At 36.4% G+C, this 15,821-nt stretch overlaps 1 protein-coding gene across 5 annotated transcripts in view; it reads left to right on the forward strand.

Moving 5' to 3' along the window:
• The window catches only part of REEP3 (receptor accessory protein 3), a 99,169-nt gene extending 84,704 nt beyond the window's left edge, over positions 1–14,465 (forward strand). For 3 of the 5 annotated variants that reach the window (XM_027091881.1, XM_027091879.1, XM_027091877.1), the window contains 3 exons: positions 2,025–2,172; positions 10,109–10,263; positions 10,949–14,465. In XM_027091881.1, the coding sequence (XP_026947682.1) occupies positions 2,025–2,172; positions 10,109–10,263; positions 10,949–11,005 (360 nt within the window). In that variant the 3' untranslated portion in view covers positions 11,006–14,465. The remainder of the gene's footprint in view (positions 1–2,024; positions 2,173–10,108; positions 10,264–10,948) is intronic. The other 2 variants (XM_027091880.1, XM_027091878.1) reach the window with 1 other exon arrangement.
• Positions 14,466–15,821: the final 1,356 nt, after the last annotated feature.

The raw sequence follows: 15,821 nt of genomic DNA on the forward strand, positions 1-15,821 counted from the left end.
ATTTTTATTGAGGATATAGACCCTTTAATTTAATAATTCTTTTTCATAATTCAAAACATATGGTAGAAATTACAAAGCTTTAAGTGGGGTATGAAAATGGTGTTTGGGTTTGACAGAATAGGATATCATTCACTCGGAGTAGCTAAATCAAGACTCATGAAACAAGACCTTTTTCTTCAGTGTAAAATACATGTTAGCAGTAATGTTGGAATGTTTATAGTGCCCTAGGCTTTGAAATTTAGAGATGAACCATTATGGATGAGTTTCTACAGTTACATTATAACTAGAGGCAATCATAAATTCACATGTGTGAGAAGAAGAAATAATAAGTGTAAAAAAAAAACCTTTAGAAGAATATTTTTAATCCAGCTATAAATAAGAAATGAGTCATCTGTATGCTATGCAAATTTTCAAGTGGGTAAATTTAGAAATTATTTTTTTCTCTTTACAAAACTTTATACTTTGGGGGGAAATGTAGTTATGTCTGAGAAGTTCAGAAATGTCCCTTTCAAAGCTGTGCAATGATGAAAAGCATTGAACTTTCTGCAGTAATGGGAATGTCCTGTATCTGCACTGTCCAATACAATAGCCACTAGCCACATGTGGCTATTGAGCATTTGAAATGTAGCTAGTGCAATTAAGGAGCTGAATTTTTAAACTTATTTAATTTTAGTTAAATTTAAATACCCACTTGTACCTAATGTCTACCATAATGTTAAGGCTTTAAAACGACTTAAAGTTAAATTGTGTGTATTAGTAGATATGCTTTGCCAGATGGTGAATTCATTAACTGAATATCTTTCATACTCAAGATTCTTTGGCTCTTAAATTTTTTTTACTGTGTTCTAGGTAGAGCCATTACCACTCCTGACTTAGCTTTAAAACAGCATCTCTAGTCATGTACCAAAATGTTCATTGCAGCTCTATTTACAATAGCCCGGAGATGGAAACAACCTAAGTGCCCATCATCGGATGAATGGATAAAGAAGATGTGGCACATATATACAATGGAATATTACTCAGCCATAAAAAGAAATGAAATTGAGCTATTTGTAATGAGGTGGATAGACCTAGAGTCTGTCATACAGAGTGAAGTAAGTCAGAAAGAGAAAGACAAATACCGTGTGCTAACACATATATATGGAATTTAAGGGTGAAAAAATGTCATGAAGAACCTAGGGGTAAGACAGGAATAAAGACATAGACCTACTAGAGAATGGACTTGAGGCTATGGGGAGGGGGAAGGGTGAGCTGTGACAAAGCGAGAGAGAGGCATGGACATATATACACTACCAAACGTAAGGTAGATAGCTAGTGGGAAGCAGCCGCATAGCACAGGGAGATCAGCTCGGTGCTTTGTGACCACCTGGAGGGGTGGGATAGGGAGGGTGGGAGGGAGGGAGACGCAAGAGGGAAGAGATATGGGAACACATATGTATATGTATAACTGATTCACTTTGTTATAAAGCAGAAACTAACACACCATTGTAAAGCAATTATACCCCAATAAAGATGTTAAAAAAAAAAAAGAAAAAGAAAATTAGGTATAGGCTATGTTATAATAAAGTAGAATTTATGTTTAAAAAAAAAACAGCATCTCTTTTACTTTAAAAAGTTCTTCTGAATCATAAACGTAAGCCTCAAAGTGCTGCTTTTAGGAGAGAGAAATATTATGGATGATGTTTACAGAGGGGATAAGCTCATTATACATTTTTTTACATTCTTGAATTAAATTTAAAGCTGAAATGTTTGGGAGTGGAATGTACTGATGTCTACAACTTGCTTTGAAATGCATTAAAGATTGATTGATGGATGGATAGATGGTAAATATGTGGTAAAGCAGGTATAGCAAAATATAAACGATATATGGGTATCCACTGTAGAATTCTTTCAACTTTTCTGAATGTTTCATTTTAAAATGAATAAGCTTCATGATAAAATGTTGGAGGAAAGTTAAATGGAAACATATTAAGTATTTTAAAGTGCATTTCTTTTCTTGGATCTATCACTTCTCTGTTAAATAGAGCCAAGGAGCAATAACTGAACGTTTACGAAGTTTCAGTATGCATGATCTAACAGCTATCCAAGGTGATGAGCCTGTGGGACAAAGACCATACCAACCTCTCCCAGAAACAAAAAAGAAAAGTAAACCAGCCTCGGGTGAATCACCAGGTGTGCTTGTTTTGTTTTAATGTATTGTTCTTTCATAATTGGGATCTTGAGTCAAGGTGGGTACTAAAATAATACCTGGTCGCCAGCTGAATTTGGGTAAACAACATTTATTTTTAAGCTTATATTCTTGAGCTTCACACTTAACTGTATGTAGGTCTCCTTCTCTAAATTTTCTCTAAATAAGGTTAGTGCTTGCTTTTTGTTGACTCTGGAGATAATCCAGTTAAGAAAGTAGCAGTAGCGCCTTGTGCTGCCATGAATTTTTAAAAGCAGTGGATGTGGTTACCCTCTACCACCAGCACTAGTTTTGACCTGTGATCTCTAACTTGCTACTCAAACTATGTAGTGGCATCTGAGTTTTATAATTAAACCCTCTTTAATGTAAGTGCTGTGAACAAAGAAGGATATTGACTTATAAGATAAAAAGTTTTAAGCAGGTGACAAAAGATGACAGGTTTGAAAATAGGATTACTCCCATGGAAAAACGTGTTGAAATCATGACTTGTAGACTAAGAACTACCTTGTTCTAATGTAAATTATAAGCATGTCATAGCTGATACGTTCTAAAATTTTAGTAACTTTTTGTGGTCTTAGAAACATACACATAAACAAAAAGACATAGTCCCTTAGTCATTTTTTTTGCATATAAGAAAGTTGTAGTTCAAGACCTAATTGAGAACTAAGATCTTCAGGATATTTCTTATTAAAGTATTATTAGGTTCATAAGGTGCAGGGCTACTTGATCTTTTTTTTTTGTTTTTTAAGTAGAAGTTTTCTTCTGAGGGAGACTGAAAATCATCCTTTATAATTAAAACCAATTTGAAAAGAGCAGTTCCGAAGTGAGAGAGTAGCATTGACATATATACACTACCAAATGTAAAATAGATAGCTAGTGGGAAGCAGCTTGGTGCTTTGTGACCACCTGGGAGGGTGGGAGGGAGACGCAAGAGGGAGGGGATATGGGGATATGTGTATACGTATAGCTGATTCACTTTGTTACACAGCAGCAACTAACACACCATTGTAAAGCAATTATACTCCAATAAAGATGTTTAAAAAAAAAAAAAAAGAGGGACTTCCCTGGTGGCACAGTGGTTAAGAATCCGCCTGCCAATGCAGGGGACACGTGTTCGATCCCTGGTCCGGGAAGATCCCACATGCCGCGGAGCAACTAAGCCCATGTGCCACAACTACAGGGCCTGCGCTCTAGAGCCCGTGAGCCACAACTACTGAGCCCGTGTGCCACAACTACTGAAGCCAGTGCTCCTAGAGCCCGTGCTTTGCAACAAGAGCAGCCACTGCAATGAGAAGCCCGCGCACCACAACGAAGAGTAGCCCCCGCTCACCACAACTAGGGAAAGCCCGCGTGCATCAACGAAGACCCAACACAGCCAAAAATAATGAATTAATTAATTTTAAAAATGAAAGAAAGAAAAGAACAGTCCCTTCTTATAAAGGAAAAATAGTGAACTTTCTTCTAAGTTCTCCCCAGAATGAATAACTTTAAAAAGCTGGTGGCTATTATCTAAGAGGTAGTAATTAAGTATTGGCCATTGATTAAGGTACTAATGCCTTTAAGAGTGAGGAAACTTTGAACCTTGAACCATCATCCTTAATACTTTAATAATGTAAAAGTAGTCCCTAATAGGCATTTTCTTAATATGCATTTTAAAAATGAGGTATACTGATTTTGTTTATGGGGACTGCTATATATATTTTGCTGATTTGGACCAGTAATCTGAGTCCTTTATCAGCAGTTTATTCATAATTATACCTTAGAATTGGTTAAGAATTGTATTCCAATTATTTAAATAAAACCAGGATTATAAATTTGAAAATCCATGACACTAGTTTTATGGTATCCATCTATTAAATTTAAAATGGTGTGACTAAAATATTTTAGGATAGTGAGGTGTTAATTAGTTCTTCTGTTAAATTTTAAACCATGAAATTAAAAGAACAAGAAAGTTGGGAAACAAACACTCTGATACACTTTTTATGAGAGTTTAAAGTAGAATAATCGTTATGGATGACAGTCTGGCAAGAATTATCAAAATGTATTCTTTTTAACTCAGCAAGAAACTTCTAAGAACATGTCATAAGGAAATAATCAGACAAGTGTTCAAAGATACAGGTACAAAGATGTATGAATGTTTATCTTGTTGTTGTTTATAGTGACAAAATATTGGAACAAACTAAATTCCTAAGAGAAATGGGTAAGAAAAAAGGTGGCTATTAGCCGTGAAAAATAATAATGTCAGTTTATACTTACTGACATGAAAACGTATCCAGATTGGGGGCGGGGGAGAACAATAACAGTGAAACAATGTGTGTGTTATGATCCTATACCGTAGAGGAACGATAGATAGACGACGAAATGGATTAATATATGTGAAGTTGTTTTTCAGATACATGTACATAGAGGAGAGTCTGGAAGAGAGTCTAAATGCTGCTAACTAAAATGTTAACAGCATTTACCTCTGAGTTGTGGGTTTTTAGTGATTTCTTTTTTTTAATCAACCTGTTACCCTTAAAATCAGAAATAAGACAAACCTACTTCTTGTTTTGAAAACAATTAAGGTATTCATTTTTTTATATCATGAATTTTTTTCTATTTTATTTACTTCCAAACTTCCTCAAGAAAAGCAAGTTAGTACATTTTTTAGTGTGGGAAGTATATTTATATTGCAAAGTCTGTTTACTAATATTTCGTGTAATCAATACAGTTAGCTCAGAACACAAGCAAATTCAAATATTTGGAAGAGTGGTTCCCTTTTGAAAACTAGTAATGGCTTGCTCTGAGCGGTTTGAGGTTAGCTGATTGAGAGAAGTCTTGCTTTGATGAAGTTACTCAAGTCCGCATGTTGTCGCTATGGGAAAAAGAGCTCCCTCCAAATGCTTTTTTGTAAGAAAATAGACACCTTGAACATGATGTTCACTTCCTTAGAAAGAACACCACATTCTGATAAGTGGAAGTATTTTTTCTGCAAAGAACCTGCTGCTCCCATATTAGTTAAAAATGGTTCAATATTCAGTTTCAATATACCAGCACATAAAGAGATTTCTGTTTTGTCTTATTTTTGATGCTTTACATATTTATTTAATCCTTAAGATGACTATGCAGGTTAAATATTTTTATCCTTATTTTGTAGATGAATAAACTGAGACTTAAGGAGATTAAATTACTTGTCAAAGACCACATACTCAATGACAGAAATGAAGTATCCAAGGTTCCTAACCTAATTCTTACTCTTTTTTTACTTTATAAAGAGACTGCACTTAGTGAGACACTTGGGCTGGAACAATGAATTCAAACAATTTGGCAGGGGTGACCTTAGAGATGCTTTAGTCAAAGATGGCAAATAAGTGACATGCCTCCTCTCTGCTCCTGTGCCCGTGGCAGCCATTGCTAATGGATTGTGGCCCTCCCCACGCTGGCTCAGAATCCCTCTCAACACAGTGCCCCAGACAGCTCAACTGGCTCAGAGTTGGCGTTCACATAGAAACGTATTCATCTCCCATCCGCCTCAACAGCTTACCAGATAGGAAAACTGAGACCCAGAGAGGCAAGACTCACTCAAGGTCTTAACAGCTGTTAAGTGGCCAAGTACTCATTTCTCCTCACATGGATCCAGGGCCCCTTCCACCACGATAACTAAGGCCGCTTCCAAGTCAACTTACCATGATTCTGCACTTACATTAATACATGGAAACTGCTTAGAACAGTGCCTGGTCCATGCTAAGTACTGGATCAGTATTGGCTATTATAAGGGGGGAGGGGGGACTTAAAATATACCAATTCTAAGATGTACGAGCTATGAATAAAACCAGGTCAGTTTGCAAAAGCATCTGCTACTTTTCCTAAAATGGTAACAGAGCTCTGGGCCGAAGGTGGTCAAACAGCTGCAGCCTTAGGCCTCAGGGCCCCCGGCAACACAGACTCCTCATTCTTAGGTCCTCAGTCACTCCCCCTCAGGAATGTGCATGGACAGCCCCATTCTGAGGATTTTGCCCAGTCTAGACCGATGACGGAAAGCAGCCGCCCTTGGCATCACCTTTGTCGGCGCCAGCAGCACCCCACCAGCTTCCCCTTGCCTGGGCTTGGAAGACCTGCAAACCATTCAGCCAGCTTGCCAGGCTCCTGTTCAGATAGGGCATCCAGATTCGGGCTTTTCTCGTAATCTCGGGTCTCCCCCTCCTCCGAAGTCTTTAAAATCCTCGGACAACTTTGATTAATACTATTTCCACCACTCACAGCAGAATTTTCATACATACTCATTTTCAGGTTTTTAAGTGGAATCGAAAATGAATATTTTATTGAAGATATTTGACTTGACTCCTCTCTTTTTGATGCAGTTTAGTTTAATAACTTGCTAATTTAAGCTTGTCGACTTCATCTCCTAACAGATCCCAAATTTGGCTCCTGTCTCCTCAATCCCTGGACTCTTTATCATTTCTGGCCTGTTGTACTGCAGTAACCTCCCTGCTTCCAGTCTCATCCACTTCTGATTCATTCTCCAAAGTACAAGAAGACTCCTCTAGAGAAACAAAATCTAATCATGTCGCCCTCCGATTAAAATGCTTCAATGCCCCCTCCCCCTTGCTCTCTGAAGCCCAAGCTCAATAGCGTGTGGTATATTAGCTCCCCAGACTTGGCATCACACTCTTTCATGTGCTTGGTGTATAGAATTATGAGTCTTTCAGGATTCGGCTTGGCCACCACCTCCTACAAGAAGTCTTCTCTTACCACCCTCTTCCCCTACTGTGTGCTCCTGTAGCACCTTGGCCTTGTCTTCTATTTACAGCATTTATTACAGTATTGTCATGCCCACTAGACTCTGTCTCCTCTACTGGACTATATATTTCTTAGGGTAGAAGAAGACAGCTGTGTGTTTTTCAATATAGTATCCCCCATAATTTAGTACACTGCCTCACACATAGTAATATTTTAAAAATATCAATACTTGGGCTTCCCTGGTGGCACAGTGGTTGGGAGTCCGCCTGCCAATGCAGGGGATGTGGGTTCGTGTCCCGGTCCGGGAGGATCCCAAATGCCACGGAGCGGCTGGGCCCATGAGCCATGGCCGCTGAGCCTGCGCGTCTGGAGCCTGTGCTCCGCAACGGGAGAGGCCACAACAGTAAGAGGCCCATATACAGAAAAAAAAATATATATATATATATATATATATATATATATATATATATATCTCAATACTTGTGGAATAACAAATCAATCCATCACTTTTCCTGAAACAATATTTAGAAAACTAAGATTTTTTTTTTAGTTGAAATTAGGAAGCAAAGAATAAGATGTATATATAATTATCATTTGGAAGTGCAATTCCAATTCCTAATCACATGAAGTGAGAGGCAGTTGAAATCCAAGGGCCGTGTTTGTTGAAATGTAGCCTTATGCTTCATCTGTGGCCTTAGAGAACTTTTTGATCACAGTTGCTTCCTTTCTGATTCTTTCCTTGATTCCTTATTCTATGTTTTACCTTAGTTTTATTATATTGGGATTAGGGGTATTATATAAGCAACAGCAATAGAGAAAAATCTACAAATGGCAATCTAAAAATATTTTTTCTGGTTTATATTCCCTGTTTATAGAAGTAATACAATTTTTTAAATAAAAATTTGGCAACTTTTTTTAAAAAAGGAAAAATTAAGAAATTTAAAATCACTTAAAAGCCCACTTCCAACAGATATAATGGTTTCATTTTTTTGTTTTGCAACACTTTGTTTCTGTACATACATTTTTTTCCACTTAATATTGCACCAAGAGGGTTTTCCCAGGACTACTGACCCCATTCCCTCCCCTGGCCACACTGACCTCCTCCCAGCTCTTCCACACAGTTATGCTTCCCAATGCCCCGGGGCCTTTGCACATGCTATCATGTCTACCTAGAACAAAATTCCTCCGACTGCTGCAGGAAAGCAAAGGATCTTGACCTATGTAATGACTGATTCTACTTCCAAATCCTTCCTGATTTCTAGCGTAGAAGTCTGGCAGCATAAAATTGTACTTCCTAAATATATAATTAGAGATGTTTATCTTATTATGAGACGAGGAAGCTTTTCTTTTAATTAATTTTTATTGGAGTATGGTTGCTTTACAATGTTATGTTAGCCTCCACTGCACAACAAAATCAAAATGAATCAGCTATACACATATAGATATCTCTTCCGTTTTGGACTTCCCTCCCATTTAGGTTACCACAGTGCATTAGGTAGAGAGTTCCCTGTGCTATACAGTATGTTCCCATTATAACTCTTCATAGTTTGCTTAGTGATGCTCAAGTTATTCATGTCCTATGAGAGCAGATTAATAAACAATTATTCAGTATACTTTTCTTCACATGCAAAAAGTCCATCTCTTGCCCCCTCCTGAGCCTGGAAAACCTGCTACTTTTTTCTCATCTGAAGAAGGTATCTATGCTCCTTACCTTTATTGAAGGAGAATTTGAAACATAATGAGGCCTTGTAACGTCACCCCTGTCTTTCTTCTTTTTTTTCTTTTTTTTTGGCCGCTCCCTGCGGCTTATGGGATCTTAGTTCCCAAGCCAGAGATGGAACCCAGGGCCTCGGCAGTGAAAACACAGAGTCCTAACCACTGGACCGCCAGGGAAGTCCCTCATCCCTGTCTTTATAACCTACCTAGTACTCCAGTTGCCTTAGACTTGAGCCCCTCTCTTGCGCCATCCAGGCAGTAGTTCTCAAAGTGTGGGCCCGGGACCAGTAGCATAAGCATCACCTGGGAACTTGCTAGGAATGTAGATTCTCAGCCCCACACCAGGCCCAGCAATGTGTGGATCAGTAAATTCTCCAGGTGACTCTAATAGGTGCTAATAAGTTTGTGCTAATAAACTCTAATAAAGTTTGAGAACCACTGCTTCAGGAATGGGAGTGTACTTGTCCCTGAATCCCAGCCTCTCAGGGTGCTCTCAGATTTCCTGACAGTAACCAGCCTGACTGCCTAGATGTTTGCATATTGGCCAATGTTAAGTCTTCGTTGCTACACATAGCAGCCTGTTAGCACACCCACAGGATCCATCTCTTACTGACCCTCCTGATGCTGGCTATTTTCTTTGACTAACATCAGTCATCATAGCCTGTGGTGTTTCTAATTACTGTAGCCTGTCTGGCTGGGTTTTATCTTAGCAGCTGCAACAGTGTCAGTTTAACTTCTCCATCACCTGCCCCCAGTGAATTATCTTGCCCATAGTTCTATCCCCTTTGGGTTTTATATGATTCCTTAAGTTCACTCTACCATTTCTGGTCTTGAAAAAAGGTTTGACACGTTGGGGAGTGAGAAGGACCCTGAGTTCCTAATTAAAGTCAAAGGTACAAATAACAGACCAAAACACACCGTTGCTTAGGTTGCTTAGAATTCACAAAAAGAGGACTTCCCAGGTGGTCCAGTGGTTAAGACTTTGCTACCAATGCAGGGGACCCAGTTTTGATCCCTGGTCAGGGAACTAGATCCCACCCACATGCCACAACTAAAGATCCTGCATGCTGCAACTAAGACCTGGTGCAGCCAAATAAATAAATAAATATTAAAAAAAAAAAAGTTCACAAAAAGGAGAAAGGGCAGGAAGAGACTTTTCACTGTGTATCTATTTATATTCTTTGACTTTCGAACAAGACAGCCGTGTTAACCTACTAAAAAATAAAGTATTTTTAATTATTCTGAAAAATGCATAGTAAAAATAGGAATGGCCAGGGAAAACTTCCTGGAAGAAATGAGTTATGAGCCTCCTCTAGAATAGTGCAAGGGGCAAAGATTGATGGTAAAGGGCAGGGAACGCCTTCCAGATGAGACAGGGAGAAGAGCAAGCTGGCAAATGCAGAGAGCCGCCAATAGACAGGGTGAAGAGGCGGTGCTGACTGGCATCCTTTTACCAAAACATACTGGTTTTGACAACTCGTCTAGGTGATGGAATTCCACTGAGAGATGGAGATGAGAAAACAGATGAAGAAGCGGATGGGCCATATTCAGATGATGAGATGTTAACACACAAAGGGCTACGAAGATCACAAAGCATGAAATCTGTGAAAACCGTGAAAGGCCGAAAAGAGGTTAGTCGGGTATAGAGTTGTTTTCCCAGTGATTACTATTAAGGGATTTCCTGCTGCATTCGCATTTAGGGTATCCGTAGATGAAGGGTCGGAATAATAGAGCACCGGCTATATTTAAAATTCTTTATTCAGATCAGATGGATTACGATCTCTGGAATTTTAGAAAATGGCAGATTCCTAGTCTTCCACTCTAAGTAGAAAATGGTTTTCTCACACAGCAAAATCCTACGGTTGATGTGAGTACCCAGTGCCAGCCCTACGTATATGCAAGAAAAAGCAGTATTAAGTATGTACTTTTGTTCTGAACCAACTCTAAATAAGGATTAAATAGTAAAAGTCTATCCATAATAATATGTTGTCTTTGTGCCCAGAAAGCAGTGGAGGATTTCAGCGAATGACCTCAGATTATTGTGGCAATGTTCATTGACATGTACCCAGCAAAGCATAAATAATAACAGTTAATAACAGTTTTAATAAGTTTTCATTTTTTATCAGTGATAATTGTGCATATATGCAACATAATGCCAACTACATTTTGGAGTATATAGGTAGTGCTGTCTTTTGAGTACACACTTAGCGCATAATTGATTCTTTATATCAGAAAAGTTAAAAAATTATTACTGTGATTATGAGCTATTAAGTCCTGTCTTATTTCAAAACCTAAGTCATAATAATAACACATTTCTCTCTTCAGGTGCGGTATGGGTCACTGAAATACAAAGTGAAGAAGAGACCACAAGTTTATTTTTAGTCATGTACATGTCAAGTATCCCAAGACAAATTATGCTAATACATCAACTTTTTTTCTAACATCATATATTCAGGATTTATACATTAAAATAATTCTTTAAATTGTGGTGGTGATAGGGTTTACTTTCATCTATTTAAATAGCTTTTATTTCTTTAACAATTACTTCCAAATCTTGACTACTAAAGGTAGTTATACAAAAATTGATAGATAGATATATCAGAAATAATAGAATACTGTGTTATCTATTGTCACATTCTTCAGAACACTGAGTGCCTGTGATGTAAAGTGAAACACAAACCCACAGTATACTTGAAAAGAGTCTTTTTATGGTTCAAGATACACCAGACTTTGTGATATAGTATTGTGTTTACCTGTATTTCTGTTGCTATCCTCTCTATCACATGAGGATAGTAATTAAATAGGCCTCTGATCCAGCAGTGATAGAACAAGGATATAATGTAAGATAAAGTACGCTTTATATTCTTCAAATTTTTACTTTGTTAATACTTTCTAGTTTTTCCACCATCAACTGAAAGTTTTCAAGGCAAATGTTTGAAAACCAGGTATCTACATAGCACTTTCATTCCTGACTAGTTTTGCACACTTGAAAATTGTTTACTTATTTTACAACTGTACATTTATTTTAAGTTTTATTAACACTGTGTTTATTGTTATTTGTCATATTCTGGCATGTCAAATTTATGCCTTGAATTACATCATCTCTTTTCCTGTGGGTTTCATTAGTTATATTCATTTAATTTTAATAATAAAAACCAGAGCTTATTTTTCAATTTTAACTATTTTTACTTACCTTCTTTACAGATAAGAAGTTATTTTAAAACTCACCAGCTTCCCATATTTAGCTCTATAGTATAGTTGAACTTAGCATGTTTTTGTTAACACTGGTTATGTTTTCAGCTTTTAAAAGTGGTAGCTTTTGTGAAATGGAGTCATAGACCAGTATAGCACTGAGGTATCTTCTAATTCATGAAATTAACCAACAGCCAATCCATTCACAAGCTTGGCACTGATATGAGCTGCTGATTTATAAATCTGGCATTGACTAGAACCATTTGAATCACTTCACTTCTAGCTGAAATAATTTCCTGAAGATACCTGCCAATGCAAAATACAAATGTTGTTAATCTTACATGTTAGAAATTATTATAATAGATTTTAGAAAAATACCATTTTTTTTAATCCAAGAGAATTTGAGTTACTGAACTTTGAGGTTTTTTAGGTGGCATAGGTAACTATGCATTATGAACTCTAAGTAAATATATTTCTGATGATGGTTTTAGTGATCAGTAATCAAATTTGTATTATTATACTTGTTCAGATAATTTACTTGAGTTTTCTGTTTGTCCAAAAGAAAAAGCAGTGAGAGAGATTTGTAAGATCTTTGACCTTTCTACCTTCTAAGAAATGAAGCCAGCTAACAATGTATATTCAGGACCTACTCAGAGTGTTGGTAGAGAACAGAATGTTTACTCAGGAGTACCTTAATATAATTCATACATTTCTCCTGATACAAGTCTTAAAATGTCTTCTAGATCATCTCACATTCTTGATAAGTACCACCGACTAAAACTTCATTCAACTTATTTTCCCCCAAAGTTTAATTCCATGAATATCTTCATCTATTTTACCTTGACTAATTTTTAGCCTCTTCGTTTCTGGAAAGACTCTTTGTGTTCAAAATTTCTATGAATTCTGGTTATAAACTCTTGGAAGAGAGTTTTATTTATTTTGCCTAGTACTAGACTTCCCAGTATAAATGCTACCTGTGCCATGCTTATCTTTCCTACACAAAGGCAATGTCATCTCAAATTGCCTGACAAGGTCATTGTAAGTAAGTGACTTTGTATCAAAAACATTACCTTTGGGGGCTGATTTGCACCACTGTATTTTTTTTCAAGTCTAATTTCAGTATTAAACCTATTCTTTAATTATAGTAAACTCATGAATACTGTCCTAAGTTGGAGGAATTATTTATCCCTCTACACTTCTAGAATCAAAACGTTTAATGGAGGACAACACTAGTTTCAAAGAGATAATGCAAGTCCTTCTGTTTAATTGTATCTCTTTACACTGAACAATGCTTCCCCTCATGTATTTGTTATATCCTTATATACAGTCAATGTCATTTTGCTGGTCTATCATTTCCTTTCTTTCCTTTTCTTACATTTCTTAAATTTGCTTCTTTTCTTTTATGTGTGTTTTAGCATGCTTTCTTTTGAATTTTGTATAATAAACGTAAATTTTTGTTTCTTTTAAGGTGGAACAGGTCATTTTTTGTTTTTCTGCTTTTAAGTCTAATGCTTTTAAAAGAGGTGTGTTAATCCCTAGAGCACAGTGCCTTGCTTCCCCCATTGCTTACCACTTGGCAGATGGGCTTTGGATGCTGCACGAGCCTTTAGGGCACTGTTTTGGTAGCCGTTAAAGTTTATCCAGAAATTGTAGCTGGTGTTTTATTTTATTATATAGTCATTCAACTTGTTCATAATATTAACTATTTCCAGGGTTTGTTTGGAAGTACTAATTGATCTATTCTTTAGTTCACCATATTTTTTCTGGTATAAAAATGGGCCCGAAATAAGCCTTATTGCTAAGGAATTAATTATGTAAACCCCCATAGACCCTGCATAAGATTCCCTCCACACACTTCCCTATATGTATGTGGAATTGGGTAGAAAATGATGGTGCCAGCATTACCAATTATAAATACTTGAGTACACAGATTGATGGAACAAAATTATTAAAGTGTTTTCAGGGAACTTAATCCATATGTCACCACCAAAGATTTCTACAGTGTTATATGTAAATATTCCAAATTTCTGTAAAACATTGGTTAGATAAATGTTTTTCTTTCTTTCTTTCTTTCTTTTTAAGTAACAGTTTGTACTCTGGAATGCTTGAACTTTTGTGTTATTAGAAATAATACAACTGTTAAATATTAGTAATTTGTATTTTTAATTGGAATGAACTAAATTTTTATTTTGATTTTCTTTTATCAGGAAAAATAAGAAGTTAATATGTATTGAAAAGCAATTTCCTATGTTTTTTTTCTGTTTAAGTTGATCCATATGCAAAGCAGTTAGATAAATTTTGATAAGATCGTTATTGTGGTATGCAGTGTATGTTTCTCAGTAAACATCACTTAAGAGTAAAGCTTTCTGAAAGGAAAGTACAGCATTTATTCTCTTAATGTTTTTAAGATTTAATCTTCTAGTAGTTTTCTACAGATATAATGTATTTTAACTCTTTAAACATTGACCATGAATTAACGTTTTCTCTTCTAACACCTTTTAAATCTATGTACTTTAGTAGTTAAGAGAAAGCAGTTTTGCAATTTTTAATCCCTTTGTAAAGGCTATCTTTAGGCCTAGTATGGCGGTAATTTTACAAATGTGGTTTTTCAAAACTTTAATATAAAATAAACTCATTTTATTAGTGGTAACTTGTATTTTTTTTCCTGTGTCAGAATATATATGTTAGGTTCCATGAAATTACATTATTTATTACTGAGTGTCTCTTGATTAAATAGTAGACACCATAGGTACACACTTAAGATACAAATCATAGAGCAAATTATAAAAATCATATACATTCTTTGAAATATTGCCATTTGCAACAACATGGGTGGACCTAGAGAATATCACACTAAGTGAAGTTAAGTCCAAGAAAGACAAGTACTATATGGTATCACTCATATGTGGGATCTGAAAAATAATACAAATGAATCTATATACAAAACAGAAACAGACTCAGAGACATAGAAAACAAACTTATGGTTACCAAAGTGGAAAGGGGTGTGGTATACATTAGGAGTACGGGATTAACAGATACAAACTACTATACATAAAATAGAGGGCCTTCCCTGGTGGCACAGTAGTTAAGAATCCGCCTCCCAATTCAGGGGACACAGGTTCAAGCCCTGGTCCAGGAAGATCCCACATGCCATGGAGCAGCTAAGCCCATGCGCCACAACTACTGAGCCTGCACTCTAGAGCCCACGAGCCACAACTACTGAGCCCGTGTGCCACAACTACTGAAGCCCGTGCCTAGAGCCCGTGCTCTGTAATAAGTGAAGCCACCACGATGAGAAGCCCATGCACCGCAATGAAGAGTAGCCTCCGCTCACAACAACTAGAGAAAGCCCGCACACAGCAACAAAGACCAACACAGCCAAAAATAAATAATAAAATAAAATAGGTAAGTAACAAGAATTTACTGTATAGCACAGGGAACTATATTCAATATCTTGTAATAACCTATAGTGGAAAATAATCTGAAAAAATATATACATGTATAACTGAAAAAAATCATACATTCTGGAATGCTCATCCATAGGATTACAAAAGAAACAACTGTTAAATTGAATGTTAGAAAAAGAAGGTAGGAAAAAACAACCAGTACAGAAACCCTAGCCATCAATTTATATTGTTAGCTGTCTCAGACATAAAATATAACACAAAATTCAATTTTATGTATCCTGGAAATGTTCTGGGGTTCCATCTGTTTTAAAGTCAGATGTCTGCCTCGCATTTAAACTTTAAAGAGAAAGCCTGTGTTTAAAAAAGTTTCTTTGTGTGACTTCATTATGATATATAATGTTTTAATGTATTTCCAAATGGAGTTATATTTTTGCTTTTATTAGGATACATATCCTTGTGTTAATCCAAAGAAGTTAGAAATTTAAATATTCAAAAGAATACAATGAATATATGAACTGCAGCATTTTATTCAGAGTTTTATTCTCCCTTTTAGTGGTTCACTGTTCTTCAGAAAGAAATTCATGGAACAAAAATCATGT

Source organism: Aethalodelphis obliquidens, unplaced genomic scaffold (genome assembly GCF_003676395.1).
Source record: "Aethalodelphis obliquidens isolate GAN/ISIS:26980383/991018 unplaced genomic scaffold, ASM367639v1 scaffold73, whole genome shotgun sequence".
Lineage (NCBI taxonomy): Eukaryota > Metazoa > Chordata > Mammalia > Artiodactyla > Delphinidae > Aethalodelphis > Aethalodelphis obliquidens.